The sequence below is a fragment of the Chrysemys picta genome, chromosome 1, assembly GCF_011386835.1.
Source record: "Chrysemys picta bellii isolate R12L10 chromosome 1, ASM1138683v2, whole genome shotgun sequence".
NCBI classification, from domain to species: Eukaryota; Metazoa; Chordata; order Testudines; family Emydidae; genus Chrysemys; species Chrysemys picta.
In genome coordinates this window covers 83,010,048-83,027,237 of record NC_088791.1, presented here as the reverse complement: position 1 = coordinate 83,027,237, position 17,190 = coordinate 83,010,048, and the positions used below count along the sequence as shown (strand labels likewise).

The 17,190-nt window shown below is 50.6% G+C and overlaps 1 protein-coding gene across 1 annotated transcript in view; it reads right to left on the bottom strand.

Moving 5' to 3' along the window:
• PLXNC1 (plexin C1) overlaps positions 1-17,190 on the bottom strand; it is a 104,294-nt gene that overhangs the window by 37,392 nt on the left and 49,712 nt on the right. Inside the window, exons 10-14 of the mRNA XM_005306481.5 lie at positions 9,298-9,437; positions 2,770-2,949; positions 1,587-1,674; positions 830-1,036; positions 537-731 (exon numbers count right to left, since the gene is read on the bottom strand). Coding sequence (XP_005306538.3) covers positions 537-731; positions 830-1,036; positions 1,587-1,674; positions 2,770-2,949; positions 9,298-9,437 — 810 coding nt within the window. The remainder of the gene's footprint in view (positions 1-536; positions 732-829; positions 1,037-1,586; positions 1,675-2,769; positions 2,950-9,297; positions 9,438-17,190) is intronic.

The following is a 17,190-nucleotide window of genomic DNA, read 5'->3' as shown; positions in this document are numbered from 1 at the left end:
AACATTTCTGGTAGAGGCCTTGCACCAAACCTAGGTCATTTCCTTGCACTTACCTAGGCTCACACCTCTGTAGCCCAGCCCCTGGATTACCTCCCCCCCCCCATGGGGAATTACTTCAGCCAATGGAGCTTCACAGTTACAACCAACCACACCCTGAAGGTGGCACAGATGGCACAGCTGCAAAGCATGCATCCTGCCCTCTTCTCATTAGTTCTGCTCCAGGGAGGTTGAGAGGAGCAGCACTTAGTCCCTTGAAGTCCTCATAAGACACTGTGATAGCTCACAGGTCTTGAAGTTTTCATATAGCTTATCAGATACACATGGACAAACTTGCAAGTTCACCTAAACCTGAGCATGAGTAGCATCACAGCAAGACAACTTGGCTGTGAAATATTTTAGGTAAGATATGTTATAATGCTATTTCACTCTTTAATTATAAAGGATATCTATGATCAGCTAATTAACATCTTAGGACCTATTTTATAAGCATAAAAAACAAACAATGTTAAATCACTAGGGAAAGAATTTTTACTTACCCAAACTTTCACAGTGGATAACTCAATCTTGCCTGGTTTTTCCCTATCGACTTTGCACAGTATAGTAGTACGATCTAGGGTTTGGGTAATATTTTGAACCCTGAAGATGATAGGTTCCAAATGTATATCATTCATCATGTGAGTGAGAGTGACGCCAATCTCATTTTCAGAAATATTTAAGTTGTCATTTTTTTTCTGAAGAGAACAAATTTGAAATGGGAAACTATTATTAAATGTGGTAAAACTTTAAACTATCATATGTGAATTTTTGTTTGATTTTTTTAAAAACTTACATATAATTTTAATTCCAGATGTGGGTCCATCTCAATATGCAGTTGATAGTCAATAAATATAGGGTCAGGATAATATTGTAATTGCATACAAGGTATAAGGACAGTTTCCACATTTAGTGACACATCAAAACATTTATACTCTTTTGAAAAGCTAACATCTGGTGTTAGGAAACTATATGGAGAAGTACTTCCAGGACATCCAGAGACCTAGGAAAAAAAACAGCAAAACTCTCAGTGCTGAAGTACTCCAAGGTACATACAGTAAGAAACTGAGGCACTCAATAGCACTTTTAAATCCTGCTGACATCACATGGGAAACTGATAAACCTTCTATTTAAGAGCAATACTTTGTGTACTATATTTGAAGTAAGTTCTGTATTGGTCATTTTTGTTCTTTTAAGCACCAATCATAGCACCAGCCATGCACTCTTCTAAGGCTGTATCTATGTTGGTGATGGAGAGGGTTGCTGGAATGCAAGGCCTTTCAGGAAGTGAAGAAACGGAAAAATCGGAGGGAGAATCCTTAGAACTTTAAGGCCTTGGAGAACTATGCATGGGAATTAACTATTTTAGACCTTGACTGCAAATATTTAAACACATACATAATTTTACTGATATGAGTAGTCCCATTTAATTCAATGGGACTACTCACATGAGTAAAGTTAAGCATGTGCTTAAGCTTTTGAAAGAGCTTAAGAACAAAAATTATTCCTTTAAAAACACATATTTTGTTATTGCAAAGGAGTCCAAGACTTACATTAAATTTGAATCTCTGGTCATCTGAAATAATGATACTGTCTGTCACATTAAAATTTCTCCCAAAGAGGGTTATTTTGCGACCGCCACTATAAAAAAAATTGAGGTGTTAATGTTAGTTTTTCCCCACAAATAAATACATATCTTGTTTTCCTGTTTACATTTCAAACATTTTATTCAAGAAGGAACTACTAGCCACAATGTATAACGGTTTGCCTTGGTAACAGTAGATAAAATAAAAACAAGTTGCAGAGGTAGGTAATTTGTATGACTGATTTTCCAGTTACGTTGAAAGTACTTTCAAAGATACGATATAGTTACATGCCTCTTTCATGGTGCAAATCCTGTTTGCTCACGAGAGATCCAAGGCAAGTCCCAAAAGATCTAATAATCTATAGGGATATATTACTTCTCAGTTAGTCATACGTTTTCTTCCATTCAAGTAGCAACAATGCATTTGCTTGTATTAACCAAATTGTGCTCACTAAGGGCTAGCACCAGAGCATAAGCCAAAGATCTACCTTGAGCAAGGAGCATCACATTGTTTTGCTGCTCCTGGAGCAACCTAGGACTATGCACAATTCCTGTTGTCTTTTAGTAGGAGTTGAGGGTGTAGAGCACCTCACAGGAAGCATCTGGCACTTTGTCCCAAAGACAAGTCAGTGGAGGCATTTCATACATATTACTCAAGGAAGGGGAATTTTCATTTTATGTTCAGTTCACTTCTTTTTTTTAAAAGATACTTTTAATGTACAGGAGAAACTCTGCAGCTAGTCCTGAAGGGGAAATTCACAATGTATGGCCAAAATAAATTATGGGGGGAAATCAAAATATGTTTGTGGTACGTTGGCACTTTTGTTTTAGAACTCAGTTTAGTACCGAGGTTTATTTTTCATTTACTATTAAGGAGGGTTAAAAATAGTTTTGTACTTTTCCACAAATGTATCTTTCATGGGGCTAAATTCTTCCCTGCCATACACCCAAATGGGTTAAAGTGGTGATTAACTGGATTATTGGATCAGAACCTTATCGTGTGTAAATGAGTACAGCTTCACTGAAATCCAACACAGGTATCCCCGTTTATACCAGCCGAGGACCTGGCAGCCAGTTAAGTTTACTAATATTAACATAGTATGATAAAGCTTTATTAAATCTATAAAAAATAAAACCAAAACAAGAATTACCTGGCCCAAGTGGTGTTTGGCTCTATTTTAGTACATGATGGCTCAGAGACATAATATACTGTGATTGGTGGTGAACATTGACGCCCATTGGCCTTTATGCATACACTCTTGGCCTCTTTGCGTCCAGGTGGGAGAGAGACTCTCACATGTGTGTCATTTAACACCTTGCTGACTTGTATGCTGGAGGAGAAAGAAAAACAGTGCAGATGTTTTTGCAGCATTTTAACTAGGTCAGAGACACTCAAGCTGTGACTCTAGAGCAGTGGTCTCCAAACTTTTTTGATCGTGCTCCCCTATCAGTAAAAACTTTTTGAGCATGCACCCCCTGCCGCGCTGCAGGGCCAGCTCTACCATTTTTGCCACTCCAAGCAAAAAAAAAAAAAAAAGTGCTCGGACTCCTGCCCGAACTGCCGAAGCAAAAAAAAAAAAAAAGCCCCACTCGGACTTCCGCCCGAACTGCCAAAAGCGGGTCCCTGGGTCTGATCATGCAATGCAATCCAAGTAGCATTAAACAAACTGACAGAAGCCCCCATCACCTCTCCATGTTACTGCAGGCAGGCCATAAACTGAAGAGACGGAGAGCGGAGAAAAGACTCCCAGAAAGAAGAAGTTACTCACCTTGTGCAGTAACGATGGTTCTTTGAGATGTGTGTCCCTATGGGTGCTCCACTGTAGGTGTATCTGCGTCCTTGCACTGCTGGTTGGATAACTTTGTTAGCTGTCCGCCCTGCCCGCACATGCGCTGCTCCTCACCTGCCACGAGGCTAGCCAGTATGTGCGGGCGACCCTCCTCAGGTCCTTCTCTACCACAGAGTCAATGACAAAAACTCCGAAGTAGAGGGGAGGAGGGCGGGTCATGGAGCACCCATAGGGACACACATCTCAAAGAACCATCATTACTGCACCAGGTGAGTAACCTCTTCCTCTTCTTCTTCAAGTAGTGTTCCTATGGGTGCTCCACTGTTGGTGACTCCTGAGCAGTGCCCACCGCTGGAGGCAGGGATTTTGGAGTCAAGTCTGATATGGATGATAGCACGGTAGCACCAAATTTGGCATCTGAAGCTGAATCACCCAGGATGGCATAGTGTTCTGCAAAGGTATATGTAGATGCCCAGGTCGCTGCTCTGCAGATTTCTGATATAGGGATACCCTTGGAGAAGGCAGCCAATGAGGAGATTGACCTTGTAGAATGCATGCATATTACAGAGTGAGGTGTTACATTGCGCAATTGGTAACAGAATATAATACAGCCCGAGACCCACTTGGAGAGTCTCTGAGCTGAAATCGCTGTACCTTTTGATCTATCTGCAACGGGGAGGAAGAGTCTTGGAGATTTTCTGAAGGCTCTTGTCCTGTCCAAATAGAAGGCCAAAGTTCTCCTCACATCAAGCATGTGAAGAATGGCTTCCCTATTATCGTGTTGAGGTTTGGGATAAAAGGTTGGAAGCTGATTTACGTGGAATACGGAAGTCACTTTGGGAGTGAACTTTGGATGTGGTCTAAAGCGTGACCTTGGGGATGCGCCATTGGAACTGCTATTTCCCCTATCCTTCTTGAAGAGCTGATGGCTATGAGGAACGCTGTCTTCATGGAAAGGTGAGGTAATGAGCAAGTGGCCATAGGCTCAAATGGCGGTCTACCTAGTACTTTTAGCACTAGGTTGAGATCCCATTGAGGAATGGGAAGTGTAGGTTGTGAGAAGAAGTTCATTATGCCCTTAAGAAACCTCTTTGTAGTTGGATGGGAGAAGACTGAGTAATCTTCTACCTGTTGGTGGAAGGTTGCAACTGCTGCTAAATGGACCTTTAGTGAACTAACGGAGAGTCACAATTTCTTGAAAGCCAACAGGTAGTCCAGGATTACCAATAGGGTGGCTGTATAATGGGTGACGCCTTTAGGTTGGTACCCTATCTGGAATCTTTTCCATTTTTGCAGATAGGTACGACGAGTAGTTCCTTTCCTACTGTGTAACAGCACCTCCTGTACTTCCTCAAAGCAAGATGTCTCCATGTGCTGGCACCACGAAGGAGCCATGCTTTGAGCCAGAAAACCCACAGATTGGGATGAAGAGTGCATCTCTCGTTCTGCAACAGGAGATAAGGAGTGATTGGAAGAGTCATCATTGGTGGATATAATGCCAACTGTGAGAAGTAAGGGTACCATGTCTGTCTGGGCCATGTAGGAGCCATGTGGGAGTAATCAGTATGATGTTTCCTTTTTCTCCAGGAGCTGTAGGCAATGTCTGGCTAAAATCTGGGGGAAGGATTGTACTATCTCTATCAACGAGGAGAGACTATGGAATCTGTGATATGAGAGGAGCGCCTTCACCTGAACAGAGTCGAGGTTGGCTCCTATGAATTCTAGCCTCTATACATGTGTTAAGGTCTATAGGCCCAGATTCAGAAACAGATCCAGTGTGGTCTGGGTGATTCATTGGGCCTCTGTGAAGGACCGTGCCCTGAGAAAGCAGTCATCCAGGTAAGGATAAATCAGGATGCCCTGAGAGTGTCAGTGGACCGCCACTACCAAAAGGACCTTGGAGAATATCCTAGGCGTCGATGAGAGGCTAAACGGGAGTACACTGTACTGGTAGTGGTCCTGGCCCAGCATGAATCTGAGGTAATGTCTGAGACTCAGTATGACAGAAATGTGGAAGTAGGTGTCACGGAGTGTGGGGGGACTCGGGGCCCTGCACCCCCGGCTTCCTGTGATTCACCATGACTCTCAGCCAGCCAGTAAAGCAGGTTTATTTAGACGACAGGAACACAGTCCAGGACAGGTCTTGCAGGCACAGACAACAGGATCCCCCTCAATTAGGTCCATCTTGAGGTCCTCGGGCACTCCAGCCCCCTTGGGAGGTCAGAGCCCCGTCTGCCTCCCAGCCATATCACCAGCCAGCTCCCCTGTCAGCATTCAAAAACCACAGTAAGAACAGTCCCAGTTCGTCACAGTAGGTATCTTGAAAGTCAAGGGCTGAGAACCCATCTCCTTTATCTAATGCTGGAATAATCATTAATAGGATAACCATCTTGATTTTCTGTGCTTTGATGTATTTGTTGAGTGCTCTGAGGTTCAGTATGGGTCTCCAACCTCTCTTTTTCTTTGGATCAGGAAGTAGCAAGCGTAGAAGCCTTTGCTTCTGAGATGTACGGGCACAGGTTCTATGGCGCCTATGCTGAGGAGATGGTTTACTTATAGATGTAGTAGACTCTCAAGAGAAGGGTCCCTGAAGAGGGACAGGGAAGGGTGTTTGGAAAGGGGGTGGGAGGAGAAATGAATTGCATATCTGTTCTGGACGATCTCCAGCACCCACTTGTCAGAGGTTATCTGTTCCCATGTGCTGTGGAACGGGGAGAGATGGTCTCCGAAGGGATGGGCAAGGTTTTCCAGTTTGAGATGGTGAGGAGAGTGTTCTATGGGCACCTCGACCAACCCGTCAAAATTGCCACTTCAAAGTGGAGGGTTGAGATAAAGTCAGTTGGGGTCCTGATTACTTTCACCTGGAGAACCTCAGCTTCTTCCTCTGTGGCTCATAAGATCTTTATGATGAGTAGTGAGATGCATATTGCGCTGATCAGGGCTTGAACGGTGGCAGAGGACTGTACTTTCTTTTATAAATGGGAGTAGAGATCCCAAAGGATCGAAGAGTCGTCTAAGAATCCTTCAGCATGTGGAGAGACACGTCAGTCTTCTCTGCGAATAACTTTGTTTCCTCAAAAGGAATATCCTCCACCGTGGTTTGGACTTCTCTAAGGAAGCCGGACAAATGAAGCCACAAAGCCCGTCTCATCACAACAGCCGTGGAAATTGATCATGCTGCTATGTCAGCTGCATCTAACACAGACTGGAGGGACATCTTAGCCACCCGTTGGCCCTTGTTAATTATGGTTTTGAATTGGTCCTTATGAGAGTCAGGGAGTGGGTCAATAAAGGAACAGAGTTTTGGGTAGTTCTGGTAGTCATATTGTGCTAACAAGGCTTGGTAGTTTGCTACATGGAACTGGAGGGTGGCAGAATGTAAGATGTCCACCAGTTTGTGATGGGACTTTGTCACTTCTTCTTGTAATGGTATTTGTAGGGCTTCTGCCACCCTCTGTGACAAGTCCTGGAATAACTTGAAATCATCCGTCATCAATGGTGGTGGGGGTGGGGTGGATCACCATCTCATCTGGTGAGGACGATGAGAGATGGGTTTGGGAGTGATTTCTTCTTCCACCTCTGCCTCAATTTCTTCCCCTTGTCCTGGGGGTTCAGAAGCCCTCGAAGCCACAGCTGAAGAAAGGTGTCTCCTTGCTTGTTGGTATGCCATGCTGGAGGCATGGAAGGTTTGCTGCCTCTGAGCCTGCCAAGAGTCCCAGTATGGCCATTATGGTGGGTAGGGGCCCGGCGGCTGGTAGCATGGATGGCCAAACCAGGGAGACAGTGGATCAGGTGGGCAATACGCCTGATGCCCATAGTGAAATTGGGCCCAGTATGGCAAGTGAGAAGAGCATGGGGAACCCACTCTTCCTTTTCACTTTCCAACTCCAATGATAATGGTGGTGCTATTTAATGAAGTTGTGTAAAGCAAGGAGACCTCGGTGAACCGGGGCTCTGAGTGAGTTAGGTACCTGGGCTCCAGTATTAAGTAAATGTGAATCCAGGCGTTGGACAAAAGATCCGTCACAAACCGGAAATCAGGCAGTGCCGATAGTGTCAGTACTGGCAGTGGTTGTCAGTGCTGAGCGGCTTGCACCAATGGAGTCGGGGATATGGACCTGGCTGCAATGTCCGTCGGTGCCACGTGCACCGGAGTCAGTACCGGTGCAGATGTCCGTACTGACGGAGCCTTTCCCAGGGTGGATCTTCTGTGTCTTTCACACTTCTGCAGTACCAGTGCTTCTTTGCCCATGCCCATTGGGTCCTTGAGCAGTCCAACTTGTTCGGTTGGCTTGGTACTATGCGTTCCCTGGGTACCAGTTTTAGCCAGCTTCCGTGCCATTGGTACTGATTATATTGATGGAGCCAGGGATTGTTTTCGGCTCGATCTGGGCTCACTATGGGCACTCACAAACCTTAGTGATCCTGTGAGTGGCTAATCTCTCTGGGCTCACTTCCCTATGACATAGAAAGTTGCCTTGAGAGTTCCTGCCGGGATTCTGGGGGTTGAAGGGCCAAGAGCAGGAGTTTAAGCCTTATCTCTCTCTTTCCCAGACCTGGGCTTCAGTTGTTGGCACAAGTTACACTTTTGTGGAATGTGCTTTTCCCCCAGGCAGTGTCCGACAGTTACTGGGATAGATTCCTTGCAACTGAGGCACTTTTTGAAGCATGGAGAGATGGCATACCCTTGTCCTGAGGGTCCCCCTCAACAGGTTTGGCAGGAGGCAAATCCTTTCTTCTTCATTTTTCTTTCTTCTTCTTATTTTTTTTAGGCAAGGCCAAATAAAATGCAAACAAGGAAACAAAGGAAAAAAGGCTTCAAGGGAAGTTAAAATTAGCAAATCTAAAGGGAGTTAACAATCCGTGAAAGGACTGCTTTAGCTATGTCTCTAGCCAAGGGTGGTTGAGAAGGAACTGAGGAGGGTCACCCGTGCATGCTGGCTAGCCTCATGGCAGGCAAGGAGCGACACATGCGCGGGCAGGATGGACTGCTACCAAAGTTCTCTGATCAGCAGCGCAGGGATGCAGACACACCTACAGTGAAGCACCCATAGGGATACTACTTGAAGAAAAAGGGGTAGGAGGAGAAGGCAGCTAGTCAACTGAATGAAGAAGTTGTGTGCCACAAACACTGCATTGTGGCTGTTTGATGAAGTTGTGTAAAGCAATGTCCGGTTTCCATTGCACAATTAGCATGCATCTCTCAGTGCCTCTGAAGTGACTCTTCAAGATTGAGTATCATTAATCGAGGGTAATCTAGTCTATTTCACTACGGGTTACACTGTGCAATTCTTATTCACATTGGTGAACAGGCACTTACACAAACAGTCTCACTGAGCACTGCACACTCTATGCACTCAGTTGTCACAGAAGTCTCCAGTACCGGCAGAGTTCTGAAGCAGGGTTGGGATTTGTTGGGGTGGGTCAAACATGGCGCAAGCATTCCTATGCCCCAACTATTTTCTGCCTGCTGCAAAGCCCAGAGGGGCAATGGCACCTGAGTACGAGACAGGGGAGCCTTCAGAACATCCCTTACTAGTACCAAGGGCTGAACCAGGATCACTCTGGCAGCTCCAGGATCCAGAATCAGACGTGCCCCTCCCACCTGCCCACACCATCCCTTGGGCTGTGCACTAATGCAGGGCTGTATTTCCTCCATTGTTTTCAGTGGGAGTTGAGAGCCAGAGCACCTTACAGGATGTGTTCAGCACTTGGCTAATTAAGGGGTCAGTCATGTAAATAATGGGCCACATTTTGCCCTTGACTGTAAGTCAATGAGAGCTGCATACTTGCCTGTGCATCTAAAGGCAAAATTTAGCTCTGGGGTATGTGTGTAATTTTCACTGTACTAAAAATATAAACATAAATATTTGTATTATTTGGACTCACTTGTCTTGTTTGCAGCTACTGGTTCCAGTCAACACCACTGTAATGTTTGACGCTTCTGTAAAGTTTGCTCCTTTGATTATCACGTCTCTTTTACCTAACACTGATATCCATACAGATTCTATGGAAATATTGCAGAGAGGCTATTGGAAACAAAACAAAACCTGGTTAAAAAAACAAGCTATTGAAAAAAACAAATGTTGAGCTTATGCATTTAAAATATTTTTAAATGAATCAGAATTCATCTTTCTTGTTAATTGTAACATATTTGAATCCGATCCTGAGAGGTGCTGAACAACAACAACTCCTTTTCAAGTCTAATTTTAGCAATGTTAACGTTTGCATTTCTACTGAAATAAAACTACCAACAGGAAGTGCAATCTAACATATTGATAGATATGTATCACAGAAATCCACTTTAAAACGAAGCTTTATATGTTACTGTTCCACAATTCAGAAAAAGCACAACCTGAAACAATACCTGTGATCACTATAACTGAAAGAGTTCAGAGAAACAAACGGTAACTCTAGCCAATGGTATGGCTGGCTAGAATTCTAGAATGAAAAGACAAGAAACAGGATAAAGCTGGCTCATGGGACACTTTTTAAGGCCATACACAGGTTTTTGAATACTATAGAGCCACCTTTCAAGGAAAAGTAATTTACATGTGCATCCTCCTGTGTATAAAAATGACAATATGTGTGGTGACGTCCCAATAGCTAGCCAAAAATGTTTTAAAGAAACATGGCCAATTTTAATAGTCACATTTCTTTCTGGACTTCTTATTTTTACTTACTATTGTTAAAAAAATAACATGTTCTCTAATTATTTCAGTTTGTTTATTTGGTGCATTTGACACCAGAGTGTGTGTAGTTAGTTTAGCTGTTTCCACTGTATTATAATCAGTTAGTCAGTTTCCTCTGTGCACATTATTCATGCAACAGGGGTGAGAAAAAAATATCTAAAAATATAGGAAGGTATGACTCTAAAACCACAAATTGGTTGGGGCCTTCAAGGGTAAATGATTTTTAACTATTTTTTAAAAGCTAGTTACATTACAAGTTAAAAATGACCCTTTAGGATTTCGAGTTTTGTGATTATCCAAATTTTTAATGAGTCTGTGGGCACAACCATTGACACACTCCCTTGCCCGGTTTAGAGCTTGGTTCAGCATGGCTGCTGAAATATCGAAAGCTTCTACCATATGTTCTCCAGCTCATTTTATGCATGTATGTCTAGAAAACATTGCTAATTTATTCGATGAGAGCACACTGTGTTCATCATGATTTGCTGCTTCACCTCTCTACTCTCAGAGCAGTGTCATTCACACCAGTGTTTCCTCTCATTGTTTATATCCATGTGCAGAACGAATTTTGTTATGTGCACCAATATGGAGGTGATGTGTGACACATCACCTTCATATTGGTGCACATAACAAAATTCATGTGGTGGGGATGGAGCTGAGGGATTTGAAGAGTGGAAGGGGGCTCAGGGCTGGGGCAGAGGGTTGGGGTGCGGGGCAGGGGCGAGGGCTCTGGCTGGGGGTGAAGGCTCTGGCCTGGGGCCGGGGATGAGGGGTTCGGGGTGCAGGAGGGAGCGCAAGGCTGGGGCAGAGGGTTGGGGTTTGGGGGGGTGAGGGCTCTGGCTAGGGGTGCAAGCTCTGAGGTGGGGCTGGGGATGAGGGGTTCAGGATGCAGGAGTGGGCTCAGGGCTGGGGCAGAGGGTTGAGTGCAGGGGGTGAGGGCTCCCTCCGGCTAGGGGTGAAGGCTCTGGGGTACGGCTGGGGCTGAAGGCTTTGGGAGGGGGATCAGTGCTGGGGCAGAGGGCTGGGGTACAAGCTCTGGGGTGGGGCCAGGGATGAGAGGTTTGGGAGGGGGATCAGTGCTGGGGCAGAGAACTGGGATGAGAGGTTTGGGGTGCAGGCTTCCCAGGGGCTGCAGTGGGGAGAGAGGACTCCCCCCAGTCCTCTCTCCCCACTGCAGCTCAGGACCGGGGGAGAGGCGCCTCTCCCCGGCTGTGACAGCTCCGGCAGGGCTGGGATGGGGCGAGGGAGGGGCTCCTCTCCCCAGGCCGCGGCAAGTCCGGGACAGGTCCATGCTGGGGCTGGCAGGGAGGGGTGCCTCTCTCCATTGCGGCAGCTCCGCACTTGGGCTGGCGGGAAGGGGCGCCTCTCGCTGCCACAGCCCTGAGCCCCCACGCAGAGCTTAACAGCAGCCGCGCAGCTTAAAGGGAACTTAGATTCACACCTCTAATGTTAAAAGAATTCGAGGTTGCTTAAGCCCCAAATTTGAACCACTTATGCTGTCTCTATATGATTTTATGGTTACAAAGCTAACTGCACCTCTGTCCCCTCTCTGTGTGCACCCTCAGGTCTCAGGATTCTCTCATAGACTGGGCCCTGGGCTATAGTATTTTATGGATGGACCATGCTTACCCAGCAGGTCTGACTGGGCTCGGCACCTGTGATTCTTTCCTTCGGGAGCTGTGACAAATGGATTATGGTTAGGGCCCTACCAAATTCACAGCCATGAAAAACACATCGTGGACCATGAAATCTGGTCTCTCCCCATGAAATCTGGTCTTTTGTGTGCTTTTACCCCATACTATATAGATTTCATGGGGGAGATCAGCGTTTCTCAAATTGTGGGTCCTGACCCAAAAGGGAGTTGCAGGGGGTCACAAGGTTATTTCAGAGGAGGCTGTAGTATTGCCACCCTTACATCTGTGCTGCCTTCAGAGCTGGGCGGCCGGAGAGTGGCAGCTGTTGGCCAAGTGCCCAGCTCTGAAGGCAGCACCCTGCCACCAGCAGCACAGAAGTAAGGGTGGCAATACCATACCATGCCATCCTTACTTCTGCACTGCTGCTGGTGGTGGCTCTGCCTTTACAGCCGGGCTCCCGGCCAGCAGCCACCACTCTCCAACTGCCCAGCTCTGAAGGCAGCGCCGCTGCCAGCAGCAGCACAGAAGTAAGAGGAGAAGTACTGCAACCCCCCCCCACCACCACCACAATAACCTTACGACTGCCCTGTGACAGATTAGATCACAGAACCCCCCTTGGGAGCTGCCACCCCATGTGCCAAGACTACTTCTACCCCTGCTTTCCCTGCCAGCTCAGGACTCCAGCACCCTGTCTTGCTGAGCCAGACACTCCCGTCTGCTCCAAAACAGACCCAGGGTCTGAATTACTTGTTCCAAAGCTGCAGGTTTACCTGAAAGCAGCTAACAGAAGTGTTCCTGTCTTTAACACTCAGATGCCCAACTCCCAATGGGGTCTAAACCCAAATAGTGAGTCGGTGTGGCTCCCCTCCTGCCTTGCAGAGGGAGCCCCTTGCAGGCACCTGAGTGGGCGGAGCCACCACTGCCTGTTCCCGCCCCCCGGAAGTCAAGGGGCGGGACAGGAAGTATAAAAGCCGGCTGCCGGAGCTCAGTCAGAGCCCAACCGCCGCAAGGAACAGGCGTGCCGCCGGGAGCTCGCGGCCGGGAGACCTCTGAGACCCGAGACGGTTGCCCTAACTGGCTGGACCTGCCCCGAGCCCACTACGAGGAGGAGACGCAGGAGCCCCCCCGCACCCAGTATTGGGAGGAGCCATCAGGCCTGCCTCGCGCCAACTACAAAGGCGAGGAGCCCCCAGAGGGCCTCCGCCCCTGCTGTTATCCGGAGGAGACGCCCGAGCCCCAGTGGCCAGATTTCCCTGAGGAGCTGCCAGACCTGCCCCCAAGCCCCGGACCAGAGGAACCGATGCTGCTGGACTGGCCCGAACCTGGCGTCACCAACGAGGTAGGCCCTGAGGGGGAACACGGAAGTAGCCCGGGGGTAGCCGACCCCGGTCAGGCTGTAGACACATGTGAGCCAATGTCAGTGTGTTTCGGTCAGGACACCCCACTGACCAGCAGCGGCAGTAACCGCTGCTAGGGCCCCGGGCTGGGACGCAGTGGAGTGGGTGGGCCTGCGTCCCCCCCTGCCACCCCTGCTCACGGGTGGCAGGCTCCCCCTCACCTGAAGCTCAGGTATAGGGACCTGAGCCCCTGAACATACTGCTTGTTTGCTCAGCCCCTGCCCCAGAGGGCCTGAGCCCCGTAACTGACTGGTACTCAGCCCCTGCACCAGAGGGCCTGAGCCCCGTAACTGGCTGTTGCTCAGCCCCTGCCTGAGGGCCTGAGCTCCCTGAACTGTGGGCCACTCAGCCCTGCACCAAAGGGCCTGGGCGTTGACTGTCTGTGCTTATAGTGAGTCGGTGTGGCTCCCCTCCGCCCAGGAGGGTCGAGCCCCAGCACAAACCTACTACACGTGGTACCAGAAGTGGGGACCCTTGAGCCCCTGCCCCTGTGAGAAGGGGCTAGAAGGGGGAGTGGCCGTTGCCCCCCCCGTTTGGCAATAAGAAAGGATGGACATGGAGCGTTTGTTCCAGCTGCTGGCCGAGAGTCAGGAGCAGCAGCAGGCGTCCCAATTGCAGCAGCAACAACGGGCCGCTCAACTCGAGCAGCAACAGCAACGAGATGTCGCCCACCGCCAGCTACAGCAGGAGCAGCATGCGGCCCAGCTGGAGCACCAGCAGCAGTTGGTGCAGCAATTGGCAATCCAGTTGCAGCAGCTGCTGGTTACGCTCCCTCGTCCCACTGGGGGGCCAGCGGGGGAGAATGCGGGGACGCCCCGTTTAGCTGCTCCCTTGCGACTGACCAAGATGGACCTGGACGATGACCCTGAGGCCTTCTTAGTCACTTTTGAGCGCGTGGCCCTTGTAGCCGGGTGGGCCCGAGACCAGTGGGCTACCCTCTTAGCCCCCTACTTGACCGGGGCGGCCCAAACGGCCTACTGCGAGTTGGTGACCAAGGAAGCCCGGGATTATGACCACTGAAAGCCGCGATACTTGACGCTCTGGACGTCAGCCCCGAGACCTTCCGACAACGGTTCCGGAGCCAGACCTACCCTCCTGGGGCCCGGCCGCGGTCGGTGGTCCAGACGTTAAAGGAGGCTTGCCGGCGGTGGTTACAACCGGACGCCTGGACGGCGGAGGAAGTGACTGAATAGGTTGTCCTGGAACAGTTCGTCCACACCCTGCCCTCCCGAGGGCGGGCCTGGGTGCTCTGCCACCGGCCGGCGACGCTGTCTGCGGCTGTTTCATTGATGGAAGATTTCCTCACCGCCGAAAGTGCAGTGGGCCCCACCTTTCGACGCCCCAATGCCGGGTCCGAACCAGCCCGCAGTGAAAGGAAGGGGGGCACCCCAAGCAAACCTCGGCACTCGGACCGCCGACCCGACCCCCACACGGAGCCCCAAGTCCGGAGCACCGAATCGGCCCCTCGGACAGGGCCAACACCCCCGGGCCAGGGGCCCCCAAGGGCTCGGCGGAGCCCTCCCCGGAGCCCGAGCCGAGTGGGCCCCCGGAGCAGGCGGCCTGAACTCGGTCCCTGTTTCGGCTGTGGGAAGATGGGGCACCTCCGGCGAGACTGTCCAGAGATGGATTGTAGTTACGGACAAGTGTGGGCGGGCCACAATCGAGCCCGGCCCGCCCTGAATCCCAAGATGACAGTCCCAGCAGCCGTTGGGGGTCGGACTACCCAAGCCTTGATCGACTCTGGCTGTGGCCAGACGTTGGTCCGTAACAAGCTGGTACCGCAGACCGATACACGCCTGGGGTTGATCCATTTACAGTGTATCCACGGGGACGTCTGACTCCACCCAAGTGCCTGGATTCCCCTAATGATCGCGGGTGTCACCCGGAATCTGGTGGTCGGTGTAGCTCCCCACCTCGCATACTCCGTGATCCTGGGTCAGGACTGGCCAGCCTTCGAGGAAGTCCTCCATCCCACGCCGGCCCTGGAGGCCGACCGGCCGGGGTCCTCACCCGAGACCACCGAGCAGGTCACGGCAACCGAGGCAGATGTCACGGACGAAGCGGGGCGGCAGCCGGAGCCTGCCCTTCAACCCCCCTTCAACACCGACTTCTGTTGGGACCAGCGAGCAGACCCTACCCTCAGCCGCTTCTATGAGCAGCTCGTGGCAGTGGACGGGAGTATCACGGACCCCCAGCAAGCCACCCAATGGCCCCACTTCGAGCTGCGCCGAGACTGGCTCTACCGGGTGGACCGCGATCCCCGCACCCGGGAACCACAGACGCAACTATTGGCGCCCCGTGTCACCGGCGGGCCATAATGAAACTAGCCCATGATGTGCCGGCTGCCGGGCACCTGGGGCAGGAGAAGACCCTCGCCCGGATCCTAGCGCGCTTCTTCTGGCTGGGAGTCTACAGGAGGTGAAGAAGTATTGCGCCTCCTGCCCGGAGTGTCAGTTGGTCGCTCTGCCCGGGGTACCCAAGGCGCCCCTGGTCCCCATGCCTTTGATGGAGACGTCATTCGAACGGGTCGCCATGGACCTCGTGGGCCCGCTCCCGAAAAGCGCTGCGGGTTTTCAATACATTTTGGTCCTGGTGGACTATGCCTCCCGATTTCCGGAGGCCATCCCTCTGAGGAGCATTACCGCCTGGACTATCTCGGGGGAGCTGGTGAAGATCTTGGCGCGGGTAGGGCTGCCTAGGGAGATCCTAACCAATCAGGGGACGAACTTTACTTCCTGGCTGTTACGGCAGGTCTGTACCCTCTTAGGAGTCAGACAACTCCACACCTCCGTCTACCACCCGCAGATGGACGGGTTAGTGGAGCGGTTTAACCGGATGCTTAAGGGAATGTTGTGGAAATTCCCAGCAGAAGACCTCCGCAACTGGAACCAGTTCCTTCCACCCTTGCTGTTAGCCATCCGAGAGGTTCCGCAAACCTCAACGAAATTTTCCCCGTTCGAACTGCTATATGGGCGCAGACCGCGGGGCCTCTTGGATCTGATGCGAGAAACCTGGGAACAGTTGGCCTCCCCAGCCCAGGGCCTCTTAAAATACGTCCTCCAGTTGCAGGAGTACCTTACCCAGGCCGGGTCCCTGGCACACGAGAATTTGAGGACGGCGCAGGAGCGACAGGAGCGAACTTATAACCAGGGGGCCCAAGTCCGGGAGTTTCAACCCGGGGACCAAGTCCTACTCCTCCTGCCGTCCAGTGAATCAAAGCTGTTAGCCCGCTGGCAGGGGCCTTACGACGTAGTGCGCAAGGTGGGTCCTGTCACCTACGAGGTTCGGCAACCGGATAAGCGCAAAGGGACCCAACGATACCATGTGAACCTGCTGAAACGGTGGCATGACCGGGAGGGCCTCTTAATTAACCCTTACCCGCCTGAGCCGGAACTGGGACCCTGTGTGCCCTCGACAGACAACACCCTGGCACCCCTGCTAGGTGAATCGCTTACCGAGGAACAACACAAACAGGCCAACTGTCTCCTGCAGGCCTTCAAAAAGACCTTCACGGCAGTACCGGGCTACACGACCCTGGTCAGCACTCGATCCAGACAGAGCCCGGGAAAGTGGTCCGAGAGACAACACGGCCCCTGCGGTATCGGATGCGCGACGAGGTTGAAGAGGAGGTAAGGGCCATGCTGGCTCTGGGCGTCATTGAGCCATCCCAAAGCGAGTGGCACAGCCCGGTGGTCCTGGTGCCCAAGCCAGATGGCACCCGCCGCTTCTGCATCGATTTCCGGAGGGTAAACGCCATCTCCCGCTTTGACGCCTACCCGATGCCCCGCGTAGACGACTTACTGGGCCGCCTGGGGGAGACCCAGTTTATTACCACCCTCGACCTCAGCAAGGGCTATTGGCAGATTCCCCTCGATGAGACCTCGAAGGAGAAAACCGCCTTTGCCACCCCGACCGGGCTATACCAGTTCATTCGGATGCCGTTCGGTCTCCATGGGGCCCCTGCCACCTTCCAGCGACTGATGGATCACCTCTTACAGTCCCATCACGACTATGCGGCCGCCTACCTCGACGACGTGGTCATCTATAGCCGCCGCTGGG